Source organism: Lipotes vexillifer, unplaced genomic scaffold (assembly GCF_000442215.2).
Source record: "Lipotes vexillifer unplaced genomic scaffold, Lipotes_vexillifer_v1.1 scaffold1017, whole genome shotgun sequence".
Lineage (NCBI taxonomy): Eukaryota > Metazoa > Chordata > Mammalia > Artiodactyla > Lipotidae > Lipotes > Lipotes vexillifer.
Window position 1 is genome coordinate 2,840,873 of NW_006772141.1, and position 19,013 is coordinate 2,859,885.

General features: G+C 43.7%; 1 protein-coding gene across 1 annotated transcript in view; it reads left to right on the top strand.

Annotated features, from left to right (window-relative positions):
- The window catches only part of AK7 (adenylate kinase 7), a 64,973-nt gene that overhangs the window by 28,784 nt on the left and 17,176 nt on the right, over positions 1 to 19,013 (top strand). The window contains exons 6-12 of the mRNA XM_007447330.1: positions 2,790 to 2,870; positions 6,955 to 7,043; positions 9,074 to 9,164; positions 9,996 to 10,073; positions 11,194 to 11,343; positions 14,921 to 15,049; positions 17,374 to 17,503. Coding sequence (XP_007447392.1) covers positions 2,790 to 2,870; positions 6,955 to 7,043; positions 9,074 to 9,164; positions 9,996 to 10,073; positions 11,194 to 11,343; positions 14,921 to 15,049; positions 17,374 to 17,503 — 748 coding nt within the window. The remainder of the gene's footprint in view (positions 1 to 2,789; positions 2,871 to 6,954; positions 7,044 to 9,073; positions 9,165 to 9,995; positions 10,074 to 11,193; positions 11,344 to 14,920; positions 15,050 to 17,373; positions 17,504 to 19,013) is intronic.

The window sequence follows — 19,013 nt, forward strand, 5'->3', positions numbered from 1 at the left end:
GGAATGCCCTGGTGATGAGTAAGTAGTAACAACTGAAAATTATTGAGGGCTTGCTTACCATGTACCAGGCACTGCGCCAGTACCTCATGTACTCCTCCTATATCTCATATGTAATCCTCACAATTCTGTGAATTAAGTGCTATCATCATCATCCTCATTTAACTTAGGTAGAATTTATACAGAACCCCTAAACCTCTAAAGGTTCCAGCCACTGCATTTTTTTCCCATCATCGGAAGACCTACGGTAGTGATATGTAATGATAGTTCTAAGATGACACCTAGTGGTCTCAGAGGATATTACAGTAGGAACTTGGTCCTTAAATTCTGTCCTACTAGTAAATGTTTTTATTAAAAAAAATTTTTTTTACTTGGCAATACAAACACTGTGAGTATAAAATATTTGAAGGAAAATACATGGGATTAGGCATTCTAGTCCCTTTTCTACCCACTAACTTATGACCTTAGCCAAGTCATTCAAGTTTTGGAGTTAAATAAGTAAGATAAAGGGGTTAGACTAGAAAATTAAATTTTTTCCAACTCCAAATCCTACAACTATATTATTTTACTAAACTTTGAACATTGCCCCAAATAGAAAATTCATGATTTCTTCATCATTTATTTCAAATTTACTGATTGAGAAGGCAAGATCACACATGCAAAAATAATAGGTGTGGGGCTTCCCTGGTGGCGCAGTGGTTGGGAGTCCGCCTGCTGATGCGGGGGGCACGGGTTCGTGACCCGGTCCGGGAGGATCCCACGTGCCGCGAAGCGGCTGGGCCCGCAGGCCATGGCCGCAGAGCCTGCGCGTCCGGTGCTCCGCAGCGGGAGAGGCCACAGCAGTGAGAGGCCCGCCTACTGCAAAAACAAACAAAACAAGCAAACAAAAAAAACAAACAAACAAAATAATAGGTGTGAATGATAGTCTAAAATGGAGAAATAGGGAATTCCCTGGTAGTCCAGTGGTTAGAACTCTGCGCTTCCATTGCAGGGGCCACGGGCTCGATCCCTGGTCTGGGAACTAAGATACCATAAGCTGTGTGGCACAGCCAAAATAAATAAATAAATTTAATTAAATAGAGAAATAGTGTCATCTTAATATCTTTTTTATCATAAAAACGTTAAATATGTCCCATGCTCTAAATTATACGATCAAAATTTAATTTCAAAAAAAAATTTTTTTAATCCCGAGCTTTCCTAATCACTCTTTTCTGAACAATTAATAAGATAAGGTTGATCTGGCCAACTTGGTCATCTTAATAACCCTTCTGTAACCTAGTGTTTTTCATCAAATAGGTAGAACCTTGGAAGGAATCATTTAACTCATATCTGTTAAGATCTTGCTATGTAACAGGCACTGTGGCTAAGAGATGGCCTCACAGCCATGAACGAAACAGATGTGGTCTCTGCCCTCCTGGGGCTGGTTGTCCAGTGTTCATCAACTGTCACCACATCTGCAGTAATCACATTTATATTTACATGCTATATTATAAACACAAGAAGGTGGACCGGTTTAGTTTTTGAGGCAAGTTCATAGGCTTTTAAAATCCTTTGGGGTATTTTCACTTATCACTTTCCCTAGGACAGGTAGGAAAAACCAGGGGACTGGGTCACCTTGTCCTTACCTCTCTTATCCACTCGTCCTGATGTACAGGAATGTAGGTCAATTATGATGATATGGTTCCTCCTCAGAAAGCTCACTCAGAGACCCCAGTTCTCTCATATAGGGGATGAGGGTGTGTGGGGGGGGCGGATTTTCTGGTCTCTACTTGGGTTCCATCCTCAGTTCATGATTATCTCTTCAACTTAACAACATCCAACCTTCCCAAATCGAATCACGGTGGTGATGGAGGGTGTCTGTATTGATAATTCCACTTCTGACGCCAACTACAGCATTCTAATTGGATGAAGAATTAGCAAGAAGAGGCCAGTCAGAGCACACATATGCCCACAAATCATACTCTCTCGGGTTAGATTAAATCCCCAATGTAATTAACCAAAGATTAAAAATCTCAAGTGGGACGGCTCATGAGTCAAATGTTTAATGGAACCTAAACAGATCTCTGTTGGTCACATTGCACCTTTTGTACTTGGACCTCACATTAGCAATACAGAAAAAATTGCACCAACCATTGCATGAGTCTCTCTGGATTGTTAAGTTAAACATCATCAAAGCCACGTGATTATTGGATTATGAGAGTGGAGAGCATCAGAGGAAGAGAATCAGTGCCCAGGTATCCCTAAGTATTACCTCTGCCTTAAGCTTTTCAACGTGCCAAAAAGCCTGTTTCTACACAGCGTGGCTGCTAATACCTTGATGACAGTAAAAAAATAGTTGAGTATTGAGGCAAATTCTCCCAGCACCTAAATTACTCCTCCTGGATGAAGGGAACTCCATGTCTATTAAAATCCTCATATTAAACGAAATTCCTTGGTTCTATGTATGTCCCCCTCCCCTACTAGGTAATTAAAAACCATCATGGAAGGACAGATTTTTACATCTTCCTTTGCCTTTAGGTGCCCGGCATAGCACTTAAAGGTGGTAAGTCTTCACAAATAATAAACTCTGGCTTTCATTTAATTGAGTCCCAATTAAATTTTAATAGTGGTCAGTGGGGTTGAGTTCCCTGCCTTTTAAGAGATACTCTTTTTGTCCTAAACAGTACATTAGGAGCTTGAAAGAGGTGATGAGACTTACTGAAGTGTTCATTTAAAATAATCATTAAAAATAATCTGATTCAACGTGGTTCATAATAATATATTTAGCTTTTTTCTTGTATTTTATCTAATAGGTCAGAAAATTTGCCACTTATGTAGTTGCTGCCGGACTTCAGTATGGAATGGAAGGAGGCATCTTACATGCTTTTTTTAAGGTATGACTTTTCCATGACTATAACTTTTTTTTTAAAGTGTTTTACACTAAGGTTACACAATTCAAAGGTTATGTACTGGCTAGGCCCGTTTAATAGCAGAAAGTTAAGGAAAATATGGATGTCCAACATAGCTACCTCTTTTTCTTGTATTTCCCACTCTCAGAATAATAAAGAAAAAAATGGATCTCCTTTCATTCATGAGGCAAATGTTGATCCAGTGCCTACCATGTACAAGAAACCATTGTAGATGCTGGGAACACAACATAATGAAGTCCCTGCCCTTGTGGAGCTTACATTCTAGTGGGTGCAGAAGAGCAATAGATAATGAACAAGTTAGCCAGTAAACAGAGTATTTCAGATGTTGAAAAATAATCTGGAAAACAATGAAGCAGAGAAAGGTAGATAGAGCATGTGGGGCTAGGGTTGGGGGGTTAGCATGTCTTTATATGATGGTTGAGGAAGGCCTTTCTTTTTTTACTTTATTTTATTTTATATTTATTTTACTGTAGTATAGTTGATTTACAATGTTGTGTCAATTTCTGCTGTACAGCACAGTGATTCAGATATATATGTGTATATATATAGATGTTCTTTTTCATATTCTTTTGCATTATGGTTAATTACCAGATATTGAATCTAGTTTCCTGTGCTGTACGGTGGGACCTTGTTGTTTATCCATTCTGCATATAATAGTTTGCATCTGCTAATCCCAAACTCCCACTCCATCCCTCCCACATCCCTCCTGTCCCTTGGCAACCACAAGTCTGTTCTCTATGTCTGTGAGTCTGTTTCTGTTTCGTAGATAATTTCATTTGTGTCATGTTTTAGATTCCACACATAAGTGATATCATATGGTATTTGTCTTTCTCTTTCCGACTTACTTCGCTTTGTATGATCATCTCTAGGTCCATCCATGTTGCTGCAAATGGCATTATTTCATTCTTTTTTATGCCCGAGTAGTATTCCATTGTATATATGTCGCACATCTTTATTCATTCATCTATCAATGGACATTGAGGTTGTTTCCACATCGTGGCTCTTGTGAATAGTGCTGCTATAAACATAGGGGTGCATGTATCTTTTTGAGTAATAGTTTTGTCTGGATATATGCCCAGGATTGCTGGATCATATGGCAACTCTATTTTTAGTTTTTTGAGGAGCCTCCATACTGTTTTCCATAGTGGCTGCACCCATTTACATTCCCACCAACAGTGTAGGAGGGTTCCCTTTTCTCCACGTGCTTTCCAGTATTTGTTATATGTAGACTTTTTAATGATGGCCATTCTGACTAGTGTGAGGTGGTACCTCATTGTAGTTTTGATTTGCATTTCTCTAGTAATTAGTTGAGCATCTTTTCATGTGAGGAAGGCCTTTCTAATGATGTGACATTTGAGCAGACAGTGAAAGGCAATGGGGAGCCAGCTAAGTGGCTTCCTGGGGAAAGGCAGTGGGCCCTGCAAGTGCAAAGAACCAAGGCAGGGGCTTCCCTGGTGGTGCAGTAGTTGAGAGTCTGCCTGCCGATGCAGGGGATACGGGTTCATGCCCAGGTCCGGGAAGATCCCACATGCCGCAGAGCGGCTGGGCCCGTGAGCCGTGGCCGCTGAGCCTGCGCGTCCGGAGCCTGTGCTCCGCAATGGGAGAGGCCACAACAGTGAGAGGCCGGCGTACCAAAAAAAAAGAACCAAGGCAGAAACGTGCTGGCTGGGTTAAGGAGCAGCAAGAAGACCAATGTGGCTGAAAGTGCTGGAGGATGGGGGTTGATGGAGTCAAAGAGGTGATGGAGGAGTCAGATGGATCCCAGCTTTGTAGCCCATTGTGAGGGTTTGGGCTTTTATTCTGAGTGGGTTGGGAAACAGACTATTTTGAGCATAGAAGTGGCCTAATCTGTCTTAAGTTTTCAAGGATAACGCTGTTCTTCTGCTGAGTTGAGAATGTACTGTAGGGGCCCAAGAGCAGGGTAGTACCTAAGACCTGGGTGGAAATGGTGGAGACACTGAAGATGTTGGGATTTGGGATGTTTTGAAGATGAAGCCAGTGGGATTGGCTCCAAGCTTGGATGTAAGGGTGACAGAAAGAAAGTAAAAATGACTTTAAGGATTTTGGTGCAAGTAACCAGAAGTAGGGAGTTGCCGTTTACTGAGATGGGGAAAACTGGGAAGGGACAGATTAGGGCGAGGTATGCAATCAGTGGGAAGTTCAGGAGCTCAGCTTAGACACGTTGAGTTTGAGATGGCTGACATCCAAGTATCGATACTCAGCAGGGAGGGAGTTGGACGTTGCACTGGAAGGTGGGAGGTGTGTTTGGAGATTATGGAGGTAGTCAGGACTAGAGTTATAACCTTGGAAGCCATCAGCATATGGGTGGAATTTAAAACCACAAGACTGATGACATCACCTAGAGAAGAGTATGGAGAAGAGAGGAGGTCTGAGGACTGAGTCCTGGGACACTCCTATATTTGGAGATTTACAAGGATATGGGAGGGAGTCGGGAAAGGCAGCTGAGGAGGAGTTCCCAATGAACCAAGAGGGGAGTGTGGAAAAAGACACGTGGAAGAGGTGTTTCTAAAACGAAATAATGACCAACCATGTCACACACGGCAGATAATCAAGTAAGATGAGACCGGAGGATTGACCTGGATATTTTTGGAATCAGGTAGACCAAAAGCCTGATATGAGTAGGTTCAAGGAGGGAGCACGAAGAGAGGAAGTGGAGATGGTGAGAACAGAGGAGCATTCTGAGAGATTTTACTGTAAAATGGGGCAGAAAAAGAAGGCAGGAGCTAGAAAAAGAAGTGTCAGGAAAGTGTTGGCTGGTTGGTTTCTTAATACAAGAGATATGACAGCTGAAGAGGATGAGCTAAAGACACAGCTCTTTCTCTTTGCCCATACGCTCATCTACATTTTACCTACCTGACCACCGGATGCTGGCCTTCCAGGCCTCTGCCCGGGACCCTCTTGTCTTCTCCATCTACACTCTATCCCTGGGTTGGGCTGTTCAATCCCATGACTGGTGCCAATGACTCTCAAACATCAGTCTCCAGTGGGACTCCCTCTCCTTAGTTCTCACTCTGCAGATCCATCACCTCAACTTGGATGTTTCACAAATCCAAACTACATGAACAATCACCCCCATACCTTCAGCTCCTCCAGGGCCCCACCTCAGGAAACTGGACCACCTTCCACCCAGCTGCACCAATCAGAACCCAACTCCTTCCTCTTTCTCATCCATCACAAGATCCCCAAGTCCTCTAGAGACGACCTCCCCAATATCTCCCTTCTCTCCAACCCAGCGCCTCCAGCTCCCCACCCAAAGGCTAGGAGAAACCCTCTCTTGTCCTCACCTGTCATGACCTCTGTCTCTTCATTTAAACTCTTACTTCCCATCATCCCTTCACAAGGCAACCAAAGCAAATCCAGTGATGTCACTTCCCTGCTTAAAACCCTTCAGTGGCTTCCCCAAGTCCAAAATATCTTACAAGATCCAGTGGTCTGCTGTGGCCCCCATCCCTACCTCTTTCACTCTTGAAAAGCAATATAAAATCATCTAGTACATGACAGTTAAACAGTACCCAGACTATCTATTTATTTACTGAAACATTTAATGAAGGGAAAAAGGCAAAGATTTGGACTCTGAAGATCAGGGTTCAAATCCAGTCAAAGGGACTCATCGGAAGTGTAATGTCCTGGAGGATACTTTATGCACTAAGCATTTCATCTACAAACTGATGATAATTACCCCCAGCCAGTGGGGGTAATTTTAAATTTTAATTCTCACTTTTATGAGAATTAAAGACACCATGCATACTAAAGTATTTTCTTTCTATGTAGATGACCACTAAAGACAGCTGATGAGATTATGATTTCTTGAAAAGTATTTCAGCCCTGAGGTTGCACTTTATTTCTCTTAATAGGATTTGATCAGCAACTAAATCTCATCAGAACTGGTTTACAAAACATCTTGAGGCTATTATTTCATCGGATAGATAGATCTTTTTGGGTGCCTCTGACTATGGCTCTGTCTGTGAGCTGTAATAGTCAGGCACACATAACTGGGGAAATATGCTTTTGCTTTTCTTTCTTATAGCTAGCTTGGTCGGGTGAGGTCCCTGCGTTACCAGTTTTTGGAGATGGAACAAATGTAATTCCAGCAATTCATGTTCTTGATCTAGCAGGGTAAGTATTCTACCAGATATATGACTTCCCGAGAGTTAGCTGACTACCGTGTTTGTTTCTTACCGAGTGCTAAGACCCCCAAGTGTATTACTGTATTTCTTCTTCACAACAACCCTAAGCAGAAGGTACTTTTATCATCTCCACTTTGCATCTGATGAAATAGTGTCCATCACCTAAAAGCTCCACACTTCCGATAGCAAGTTCAAGTTCACCTTTTAGAAACCTTACCAGCGGAATAGCATGTCTTCCAGTTTGGGAAAAGAACTCTTTATATGCATTCTGGGGACCTGGTCCTTTGTCCCAGATAAGATTGATATGTCCAGCCCACCAACTTAAATTCCAGAAATTTGTGAACTATAAACCAGAAGTTTTTTGGGGGCAATTGTTAAGTGATGTTAACATGTGTTTTTCAGACTCACAGAGTATCCCCAGGTTCCCTTCTCCTTCTTTGCAGACACTGACTTAAACACTAAGTCAAAGGTAGGGTTCAGAGCTTCCCTGGTGACGCAGTGGTTGAGAGTCCGCCTGCCGATGCAGGGGATGCGGGTTCGTGCCTCGGTCCGGGAAGATCCCACATTGCCGCGGAGCGGCTGGGCCCCGTGAGCCATGGCCGCTGAGCTGCGCATCCGGAGCCTGTGCTCCGCAACGGGAGAGGCCACAGCAGTGAGAGGCCCGCGCACCGCAAAAAAAAAAAAAAAAAAAAAAAAACAAAAACCTAGATCTGCTCCAGCCAACATTGACAATGGACACGGCAGGGCTGACACGGACCCTTTCTTCCTGCAGAGATTTTTCATGATTACATTATCAGGTTTTAAAGTTGTGAAAGAATCTTACATTATTAAATTAATTAAATTATTCCCATTACACAAGGACTCGGGGGCCCTTGCGGTAGCATTTTTTTCCAACAAGTTTCTTGAAGACTGTCAACTATTGAACAAAGAAAGAAGCTACAAGAGGAAATGTTCTGTGAAATTAATATAAAACAAATATGAAATGGATATTTAGACAGGTGCATTTGTTTTATTTTTGTCTGACTGAAAAGGAAGCTGAGATGGAAGTAGAATCTACAGTGTCTTGTGACAGTTTTCCATTCACTATTGTTTCTCTGGAATTTTTTTTTTTTTTTTTTTTTTTTTTTTTTTTTTGCAGTACACGGGCCTCTCACTGTTGTGGCCTCTCCTGTTGCGGAGCACAGGCTCCAGACGGGCAGGCTCAGCGGCCATGGCTCATGGGCCCAGCCGCTCCGTGGCATGTGGGATCTTCCCGGACCGGGGCACGAACCCACGTCACCTGCATCGGCAGGCGGACTCTTAACCACTGCGCCACCAGGGAAGCCCTGGAATTTTTTTCATCTGTATTCAAATCCCTGTTCTGCCTCTCACTAGCTGTGTGAATTTGGGAAAGTTGCTTAACCCCTTTGGGTCTGATTTTCTCATTTGTGAGATGCGGATGATAATAGCCTTACCTGATAGGGTTGTTCTGAGAATTCCATGGGGTAACACCTGGAAAGCCCAGAGCACAGGCCTGACGGAGTTAAGCCCTCAGACACGTTGGCCATCATTCATAATTAATCCAGGGTAGGAAATCTAAGCCACTCCGTGCTATGTGACTTAAGGAGCCACAGCTTCTGTGAATCTGTGTTTTACTTTGTGAAACACCTTCCCCAAAGCGTTGTTTTGGGACTTGAATGAGCCACTGGGTAAGCGGGCTTCATCAACCCAAGTCCTGTCGGGGCTCAGCTACTCTTGTACCTGGGGCGAATCTGGAGCCAGGTGGACCTGGCTTCCAGTCCCGGCCCTTCTACCTTCCCATTAGCTCTTCAGCCCAAGAAATGTCACTTAACTCTTTACCAGCTTCCTTCACTGTAGAGTGGGGACCATCATCCCAGCCCTGACCTTGTTGGAAAATAAGATAATTGCTAAATCAGCAAACCTGGCATCTGGTCCGTGGGGGTGGCATCCATTGAATTCTATTTACTACATCTCCTTTGTTTATTCCCTCTGGGGACGATGTTCCCTGGCGGTCTGCAGAGTGATACAGAACGTCATAGACCACGTGCCCAAGTTCCATTACCTGGTGGCTGTGGACGAGTCAGTTCATACTCTGGAAGACTTTGTCAAGGTATAGCCATGTCGTCCCAGTCAGACTGGATGGCATCTCTTAAATCATTTTACCCACCCCCCACCCCGCCAAAGTATTATAATTATGGAATCAGGAGTGCTAACAAGACTGGGGACTCCTAAAATACAATATCCTTAAACCCAAGCTTGCTATTTGTATCTGCAGTATATGTATTGGGAAATTACAACCACAATGTTTTTTTCTCCAGTATATGCACAGAGGGGAGCAAAAAAAGTCCACTGTAGGACTCACACACACACAAATCACACACCGTGATATTAAAACCTATCTGTGAATTGTTCCCCAAAGTACTCATATGGTCAAGTGCACCAAACCTACTGGCGGCTTCCAGGAGCTCTGGGTCTCTGAGGGCCCCCTTTCCTATCTGGGCTGCTCTGGCTAAAGCCACCTGTCACCTTATGGCCCAGCTGGCCCAACCAGTACGGCCTTCTCTCGCCCTTTCCTTGGCCACCCCTACTAATTCTTAAGATTCGACTCAGACATCTTCCTCTGCACCCTCCTGGCTCCATCCCACCTCCGCCATGGGCAAGCCCCTCTTTTCCAGACGCCTAGATCAGACAATACACACAAGCATCTGTCTCTCCCTTTTCAGACTGGGGGCTCCCTGAGGGCAGAGATCGGGCCTTATTCATCTCTGTGCTCTTTAACTACGTGTGGAACAAATACACCAGTGAATACCCTCAGTGCTCTCCCCCGTTGCTTTGCAAATTTTTTTTTTTTTTGTATTCAGTTATGTTTATATTCATTTGAGAAATTTTATATTGAAATCTTACAGGTCAACCAAATAATATTTCTATGTTTCTCTAACAGTGCATCAGTAAAAGTACTGGCCCTGGGAAAATCCAGAAAGTACCCAAAGAAAATGCTTTCCTAACCAAGGACTTAACAGTTAGTATATAAGAGATTCTTTTTTTCTACTCTAGTCCTAAAGGTGTTGGTTCTTGAGGGATTTGCAGTCAGAAGACCTGGCTTCCAAGTTCATTTCACCTCCTGCTGCACAGCTGGCAGTCTTAGCTATCACAACTTCCTTTTCACCTCTGTGAGCCTGTTGGTTTTTGTTTTTTTCTTTTTTTGAAAGACCCTCAGAGGCTGTGGTCAGAAAATGTATTTGAAAGCTGTCTGATGTGTAAAATGCTATACAAACACTGGGTGTTGCTCTCTTTGGCCTCTTTCAAAAATTCAAACAGGAGGCTGAATTTCTGATTCCATCACAGCAGCACCGAAAGTACAGTTTTAGTCATACAGTGCATTCTTCCAGCTTGTTTTAGAATATAATATTTTTAGGAAGAAATTGCAACGAAACAGTGCATTGGAACATGTTTCTGAAAGAACTGATATCATTGGTTGCCTCTGAGGAGCAGAACTGGGTGGGTAGTGATGGGGACCAAAGGGAGTGCTTTCCCCCCTACTGTTTTTTTTAATTGGAGTATAGTTGATTTCCAGTGTTGTGTTAGTTTCAGGTGTACAGCACAGTGATTCGGTTACACATATATATATTTTTTTTTTCCAGATTCGTTTCCCTTATAGGTTATTACAAAATACTGAGTAGAGTTCCCTGTGCTATACAGTAGGTCCTTGTTGGTTATCTATTTTATATACGGTAGTGTGTATAAGTTTCCCCTATACTCTTTGTTCTTTTGGATTTTGAACCGCGTGATTGCACTACTCAAAACATAGGTAGTATTAAAATTTGTAAAAAAAAAAAAAAAAGGGAAGAAGGAAACCTTCCACTTGGGCTTCTGGTCTCTCCCCCTTTGAGCTGCTTGTGTCACTGTACCAGCCAGGATGCTGCCCGTCACAGGAGAGCAGATGTGAGGGAAGTTTAGGGTAACAGAGCCTCACAGCAGGTGCTCTGTCCAAACTTAGAGCTGCCTTAGTTGACGGCCATGTTTAGTGAATGTGTTAATATTTTTTTCTTCAGTAACTTCAGTGGTTTGGGTTTGTTATGACTCTCAAGTGGGGGAAGAAAAAAAAAAGGACAAATCTCTAATGTTCCTTTATCTCTTAGCAAGAAGATATTGACCATTTACTGGTCAACTTGAGAATGGAAACACTCTTTGTGAAGGAAAATTTTAACATTCGATGGTTTGCCCAAGCAGGATTTGTGGAAAATATCAACAGTATCCTCAAAGAGTACAAGCAAAGCCGAAGATTATTGGTAACTATAACCACTTCCTGTGTAAGCTTCCGAGTTAAGCAAAGTAAATGAAACTTTTGGTGTAATTACACCAGTGAAAGTACTTTTTCAAATGTCTGAATTTCTAAATTCAAGTTCTTTTTCAATCTTTTATTTTTTTGGCCACAGCACGCAGCTTGCGGGATCCTAATTCCCCAACCAGAGATCAAACCCGTGCCCCCTGCAGTGAAAGCCTGGAGTCCTAACCACTGGGCCGCCAGGGAAGTCCCTCAAGTTCTTTCTCAAGTTTGACCTATTGCCCAGGCCAAAAAAATCTACCTCTATATTCTACTGATACTTGCCAATTGAATATTAAAAATTTTTAAGTTGACAGAGATGACTGACACAAATTGAACATGATAGTAAGCCCCAAACTGACTGTCACAGAGTTGTCCCTATAAGGGAAAATGTCTGGTACCTTACTGGTCTGCCTGTTTCACCCCGGGTATACATCTGGAAAAGCGTAGGTAGGAGGTGGGGACGTCTGATGATTACTTTGATCTTTTCTTGTTGGCCAGGGGATTTGCCAGTCATTTTAATCACCACAACTTTTCATAGATATTCTTATCTACATATATAGACGAGGAAACCAAGGCTCAGAAGATGGAGCAATTTCTTCAAAGTCACACAGCTAGTCAGGGATTCAAATTAGCTAAGATGCCAACTTAGCTAGAATGGCCTTACTATGGGAGCCTCCACACACCCCTCTCTGAAATCAGGTAAATGTAGCACTTGCCCACATCTTTGGATTTATCCCAGGGAGGCATTCCAAAGATGAGAGTAAATATGACATGAGAAGGCATTTTGAAAACTATAGTCTATGAGTGACAGGTGCCATCATAGTTGAATTGCCATCGTGCATGGAAATACTGCATAAAAGCAAGTAGAGTTGCCATTGTATCCTAAGAACAATATTCTCCTGAAAAGCATGCCTTGTTGAGAATCAGTAAAAGATGTGCCACTTTAAAACCTAGAAAGAAAAAATTTTTTAAAAAATTTAAGTAAGTAATTAAAAAAAAAAAAAAAGATGTACCACTTTACAAAAGAAACAATGATCGGAGACTTCCCTGGTGGTTCAGTGGTTAAGACTCTGCGCTTCCAGCGCTTCCACTGTAGGGGACGCAGGTTTGATGCCTGGCTGGAGAGCTAAGATCCCACATGCTGTGTGGCATGGCCAAAAAGTTTTTTTAAAAATTAAAAAAAAAAAGAAACAATGATCCTTTTAAGCATCTGAGACACCCACGACGGCTCTACTTGGAGGCTGTCCCGAGGCACAGAGCAACCTGAGAGGTTAGACTAGTATTGTCGTTTGTGGGTCAACGTAAAACAACACCCAGTTAGAGTAGAGACGGGACAAGACACCTTAAAGAGACCATACGGTTCCTGATTAGCAAAACTGGACAGGACATGGTAGAAGAAGTAAGCATATCTAAAAATTAAACTGAGTCTATCCATCCCTGGGGGCATTGGTCAGCTTGGCACCATAGAACAGGAAACACGACCAAGGACAATGTAGACAGTGCCACACCAGCGACATCCAGCAAGATGGAGCCTCAAGCCAAGGGCCTCCACAACTCCAGTTCCTTTAGCAAGGCAAAGTCATCCCTCTGCAGAGACAGGTGCATCCAATCACCTTGACCTAACACCATTCAACAGTCCATTCATCCAACTCTCCTTGGTCTGATCAAAGCACATCAAGTGGGTTTCCCTGGTGGCGCAGTGGTTGAGAGGCCGCCTGCCGATGCAGGGAACACGGGTTCGCGCTCCGGTCCGGGAAGATCCCACCTGCCGCGGAGCGGCTGGGCCCGTGAGCCATGGCCGCTGAGACTGCGCGTCCGGAGCCTGTGCTCCACAACGGGAGAGGCCACGACAGTGAGAGGCTCGCGTACCGCAAAAAAAGCTCATCAAGCTACTTTCTAAACGTGTCTGCCTTGAGGGGTAAATGTGCCAGACACGTGCACTTGGAGTGTTCTGAGTTCAGTGGCAGCCCTACTTCTAATTATAACTGAATAAACTACCATTCTGGTTTTGTACCCGGATAAGGTGAGCTTACCCCAGGAGACGGATCCGCCCTTGGTGTGTGGATGAAACAAGGCACATGAACCTTCCCAGTTGACAGCCGGACCTCAGGCCTTGGTGACTGCACCATGCCTACCTCGGAACCCAGCCCTGTCCATCAAGACTCAGCTCCAGAGATGCTCTCCTGACCGCTGCCACCCTCCACTCCCTGCCATCTTGGTCATTGCCATCACCCTGAGAGAGCCTGTCCCTAAGCAGACAGGGTCATTCATGTCCACCACACCTTACCCAGTACCACTGCAGTAGCCCTGCGCACTCCCTTCACAGCCTTGGCTTCCTCATCTGACAAATAGTAATAATAACAATAGTAGTAGTATTAATAATAATGATAGTAGTAATAATAACGATAACCAACTCTGTGCATGAAATTATGTAGTCTTTAAGCCCATGGACACTCTGCCCATGGAAATGCTTTTCAATGGCATGATTTAAAAAAAATTTTTTTTTAATTTAGAATTTTAAAAATTTGCCTTGCAAAATACCAGGCTTTAGTTTCACAACTGTTTGGACCATTTTGAAAGAAATGACTATTTGTCACCGATGTTTTTATTTCTATTAGAAATAAACAAACATTTGTTCACCAGTTATGAATGTGATGAGCTTCTAGAAACTTTTTTTTTAAATGAGTGTATTTTTCAGATGTAGAGAACAAACGTATGGACACCAAGGGTGGGAAAGCGGGGGGTTCAGGGGTGGGGTGGTGGTGGTGGGATGAACTGGGAGATTGGGATTGACATATATACACTAATATGTATAAGATAGGTAACTAGTAAAAAATAAAATTTAAAAAAATGAGTGTATTTTTAAAAACTAGGATAAATTAACTGTTTTCATTTATTATTATTATTATTAATTTTTAATTTTATTTTTTGCGTTACGTGGGCCACTCACTGTTGTGGCCTCTCCCGTTGCGGAGCACAGGCTCCGGACGCGCAGGCTCAGCGGCCATGGCTCACGGGCCCAGCCGTTCCGCGGCATGGCACGTGGGATCTTCCCGGACCGGGGCACGAACCCATGTCCCCGGCATCGGCAGGCAGACTCTCAACCACTGTGCCACCAGGGAAGCCCTATTTTTTTTAATGAACTGTTTTTAAAAAGAAAAGTTTAATTAAAGACCAAGTTTAGTCCAGAAACAATGTTCATCAGGCAATAAATTAAGCACCCTGTATAGTGGACCAGAAATTCTGTTTCTCTGCTGCCTTTACAGGAGTAGCACCACAAAGGTGAAACTGGTAGCATGTGATGCTTGAGTACTTGGTTCACATCCTGCTGAGTGTCATGTGCCCCGTGCCCAGCTCAGGGCACATTGTGGATGCTCATTAAACACCAGGAGGAAGTGACTCTGGGGTCTTGATGGAGGAGTGAGAGTCAGCCTGCAGGATCCCGAGACTTAAAAGGGCCATGACCCTTGAAATAAAGAACACTGTCTAGCTACAGATGGTTCAGAGCTCCCTGTATGATGTTTATTCTCCTCTTTTAGCCCATCAAGATTTGCATTCTCGGTCCTCCTGCTGTGGGAAAATCCAGCATCGCTGAAGTGTTGTCCAAATACTACAAACTGCATCACATTAAATTGAAGGATGTCATTTCCGAAGCCATAGCAAAACTGGTAACACTTTTAACTACTCTACTGTGAATTTTTATAGTTTAAAAATGCTTTGTCTGGGCTTCCCTGGTGGCGCAGTGCTTGAGAGTCCGCCTGCCGATGCAGGAGACACGGGTTCATGCCCCGTTGCGGGAGGATCCCACATGCCGCGGAGCGGCTGGGCCCGTGAGCCATGGCCGCTGAGCCTGCGCGTCCGGAGCCTGTGCTCCGCAAATGGGAGAGGCCACAACAGTGAGAGGCCCGCATAACGCAAGAAAAAAAAAAAAAAAAAAAAAAATGCTTTGTCTTAGTCATAATTAAGAAATCACTAATTTTCCATGGCATATCCTACGAAGAGATTTGTTATTTTAATTGGATTTTGTTGTTGGCTCCATTATGAAAACACAGAAACCCACATGGCTTTTCCTCTGGAAGCGTCTTTCATGGGTCGCCCTTAAAATTTAGTCTTTCTCCAGCTGTTGCTCAAAATATATCTTGCATTCTGTCTATTGACTGGAATATTTTCATTTGTTTCTTCTTTTTTTTTAATTGAAGCATAGTTGATGTACAATATTATATAACTTACAGGTGTACAGTGTAGTGATTCACAATTTTTAAAGCTTATACTCCATTTATAGTTATTAAAACGCATTGTCTACATTCCCCATGTTGTACAATATATCCTTATTGTAGTTTATTTTATACCTAATAGTTTGTACCTCTTAATCCCCTGCCCCCTACCTAGCCCATTTCCCCTTCCGTCTCCTCACCAGTAACCACCAGTTTGTTTCTACATCTGTGAGTCTGCTTCCTTTTTGTTATATACACTAGTTTTTTGTTTGTTTGTTTGTTTTTCCGGTACACGGGCCTCTCACTTTTGTGGGCCCTCCTTCTGTGGAGCACAGCCTCCGTACACGCAGGCTCAGCGGCCATGGCTCACGGGCCCAGCCGCTCTGTGGCACGTGGGATCTTCCCGGACCATGCCACGAACCCGCGTCCCCTGCATCGGCAGGCGGACTCTCAACCACTGTGCCACCAGGGAAGACCCACTAGTTGTATTTTTTAGATTCCACATATAAGTGATATCATACAGTATTTGTCTTTCTCTGTCTGACTTATTTCACTTAGCATAATGCCCTCCAAGTCCATCCATGTTGCTGCAAATGGCAACATTTCATTCATTTTTATGGCTGAGTAGTATTCCATTGTATGTATGTGTATGTGTGTGTGTGTGTGTGTATATATATATACACACACACACATATATACACACCATATCTTGTTTATCCATTTATCTGTTGATGGACAGTTAGTCTGCTTCCATATTTTGGCTACTGTAAATAATGCTGCTATGAACTTTGGGGTGCACATATCTTTTTGAATTAGTGTTTTTGTTTTTTTCCGATATATACCCAGGTTTTTTTAATTCTTGATGTATGTTTCTCAGGGTATTATCAGACCATTTATCAACAGCTTAAAAAAAAAAGACTATTTTCTTAGTGCAGTTTTAAGTTCACAGCAAAGTTGAGAGGAAGGTACAGAGATTTCCCCTACATCCCCTACCCCTTGCACAGGCAGCCTCCCCCATTATCATTAAACCCCACCAGAGTGGCTCATTTGTTACATCGATGAACTTATATTCACATACCATATCACCTAAAGTCCGTAGCTGACATTAGGGTTCACTCTTGCTGTTGTACATTCTATGGATTTGGACAAATGTATAATGAAATGTGTCCACCATTATAGTATCATACAGAGTAGTCTTCCCTGCCCTGAAAAGTCTCTGTGCTCTGCTGTCCCTCCTTCTCCCCAAATAGCTGCTTTTTATCATTTTATTGGGAATGGTAGGTACTGAGGTACATTTCCAGAGGTGATTATTAAAAGTCTTGATTTCTACAAAATGTGTGTCCCGCAAGTAAGATCCAACCTGATACTTGGAAAAGTGTTGATTCTTTTTTGTTCGTTTGTTTTTTTGGCTGCATCATGCCGCTTGCAGGATTAGGATTAGTTCCCCAACCAGGGATCCAACCTGGGCCCCCTGCAGTGGAAGCTCGGAGTCCTAACCACCGGACCGCCAGGGAATTCCTAGAAAAGTGTTGATTCTTAAGTAGTTCTGGCGTTAGCACAGAAATAGATTATTCTCCTAAAATAGAGTAAGAAACCCCCCGAGGCTCTTATCTGTCTTCGTAGATAGATAGACAGCATCCTGACCACTTCTGCACAGCTGTCCTTGAGCACCTCCCCTGTTTGGGTACCAGCCTTTTCCAGCATCACTCGCCAGATGATTTATGAGCAGCCAATCAATGCAGGGCATCCTCTGATTTGAATATCCCTGCGGTACGTAGGAGGCGATCATTGCACCTCAGCACGTAGGGGAAGGAGAAGAAGAAGGCGAAGAGGAGGAGGCAGAGGAGGCCGTGGAGGATGCGCAGGAGCTCTTGGATGGCATCAAGGAAAGCCTCGAGCAGAACGCAGGTAACCGCACAGCACACGGCTGCACTGCTTTTGTAACGGTGGGATTGATTTCCTTGTTATCAAAACGACTTGTTTGCTATTAAAAGTAAAGTACAGAAATTATAACAACCACACACACACACACACACACACACACACACACACACACACCATTCACTATCTCAACCTCGGGGGAAAAAAATCCCCATTAACATTTTTTTTTTTTTGCCGTACGCGGGCCTCTCACTGCTGTGGCCCCTCCCGTTGCGGAGCACAGGCTCCGGACGCGCAGGCTCGGCGGCCATGGCTCACGGGGCCCAGCCGCTACGCGGCATGTGCGATCTTCCCGGACTGGGGCACGAACCCGCGTCCCCTGCATCGGCAGGCGGACTCTCAACCACTGCGCCACCAGGGAAGACCCCCATTAATATTTTGTTGACTATTGGTTATAAGATGGGAAAGAATTACCTAAGTTTTAAAAATATCAAATGTGTAGTCATAAATATTTATAAAGCATCAAAAAACATTAATTAAAAGGCAAAGGGCGGGCCTCCCTGGTGGCGCAGTGGTTGAGAGTCCGCCTGCCGATGCAGGGAACACGGGTTCGCGCTCCGGTCCGGGAAGATCCCACGTGCCGCGGAGCGGCTGGGCCCGTGAGCCATGGCCTTTGAGCCTGCGCGTCCGGAGCCTGCGCTCCGCAACGGGAGAGGCCACAACAGTGAGAGGCCCGCGTACCGCAAAAAAAAAAAGGCAAAGGGCAAATCAGGAAAAAGTATTTGCCACCAATATGACAAAGAGTTAATAGCCTTCATGCATAAAACGCTCAGGCAAACTAATTAGAAAATCATTAAATCCTGAAGAGAAAAAAAAAAGGATGAATAACTTGGACCAATAATTAATTCATTCAGGAAGAAATACAAATAAATAGAAAAATATTCTTGCCCACGGGGTAATTTTAACCAGTTTGTTGAACACATGCATCCCAGTAAGGTGTCCCTTTAAACTCAAACTCTGGACTCATTCTTTCCCCACCCTTGGATGGAATTTCAGGCTGGTCCCACTGCAGCTCTTAGATAATAAGTAAGTGGGCTATCTGTTTATTCATGCTTTCAGAAGTCCATTCCAATCACATAATCACAAACTAAGTTTTGAACTGAGATGTCTTTAAGGGAGCTTGCCACCCATCAGGAAAGCAGTCAGCAGCAGTTATGAGAAAAATAAAACCATTTCATTTTTACACCTAGATAGTTGAGAACCTCCATCAAACTGGTAATACTGGCATTGGCTATAAACCAGTCCAACGTGTAAGCAAGTTTCGACTCTTACTCAATGGAGAATTTCCCCCCCTCCCATCCTATCAAGCACGTTTGGTTTCCTGCCTCTTACTTCTCCCATCTTGCTGGTGGCTGTCTCTGATCCTCCAGGGTTGAGCTGGGGCCAGTGGGGTCAGGGAACAAGGACAGAGGTACAAACGGGCCCTCCCCCTGAGGACCACCCACTGCGTTCCCCTGCGCCGCCGCCGCCGCCGCCG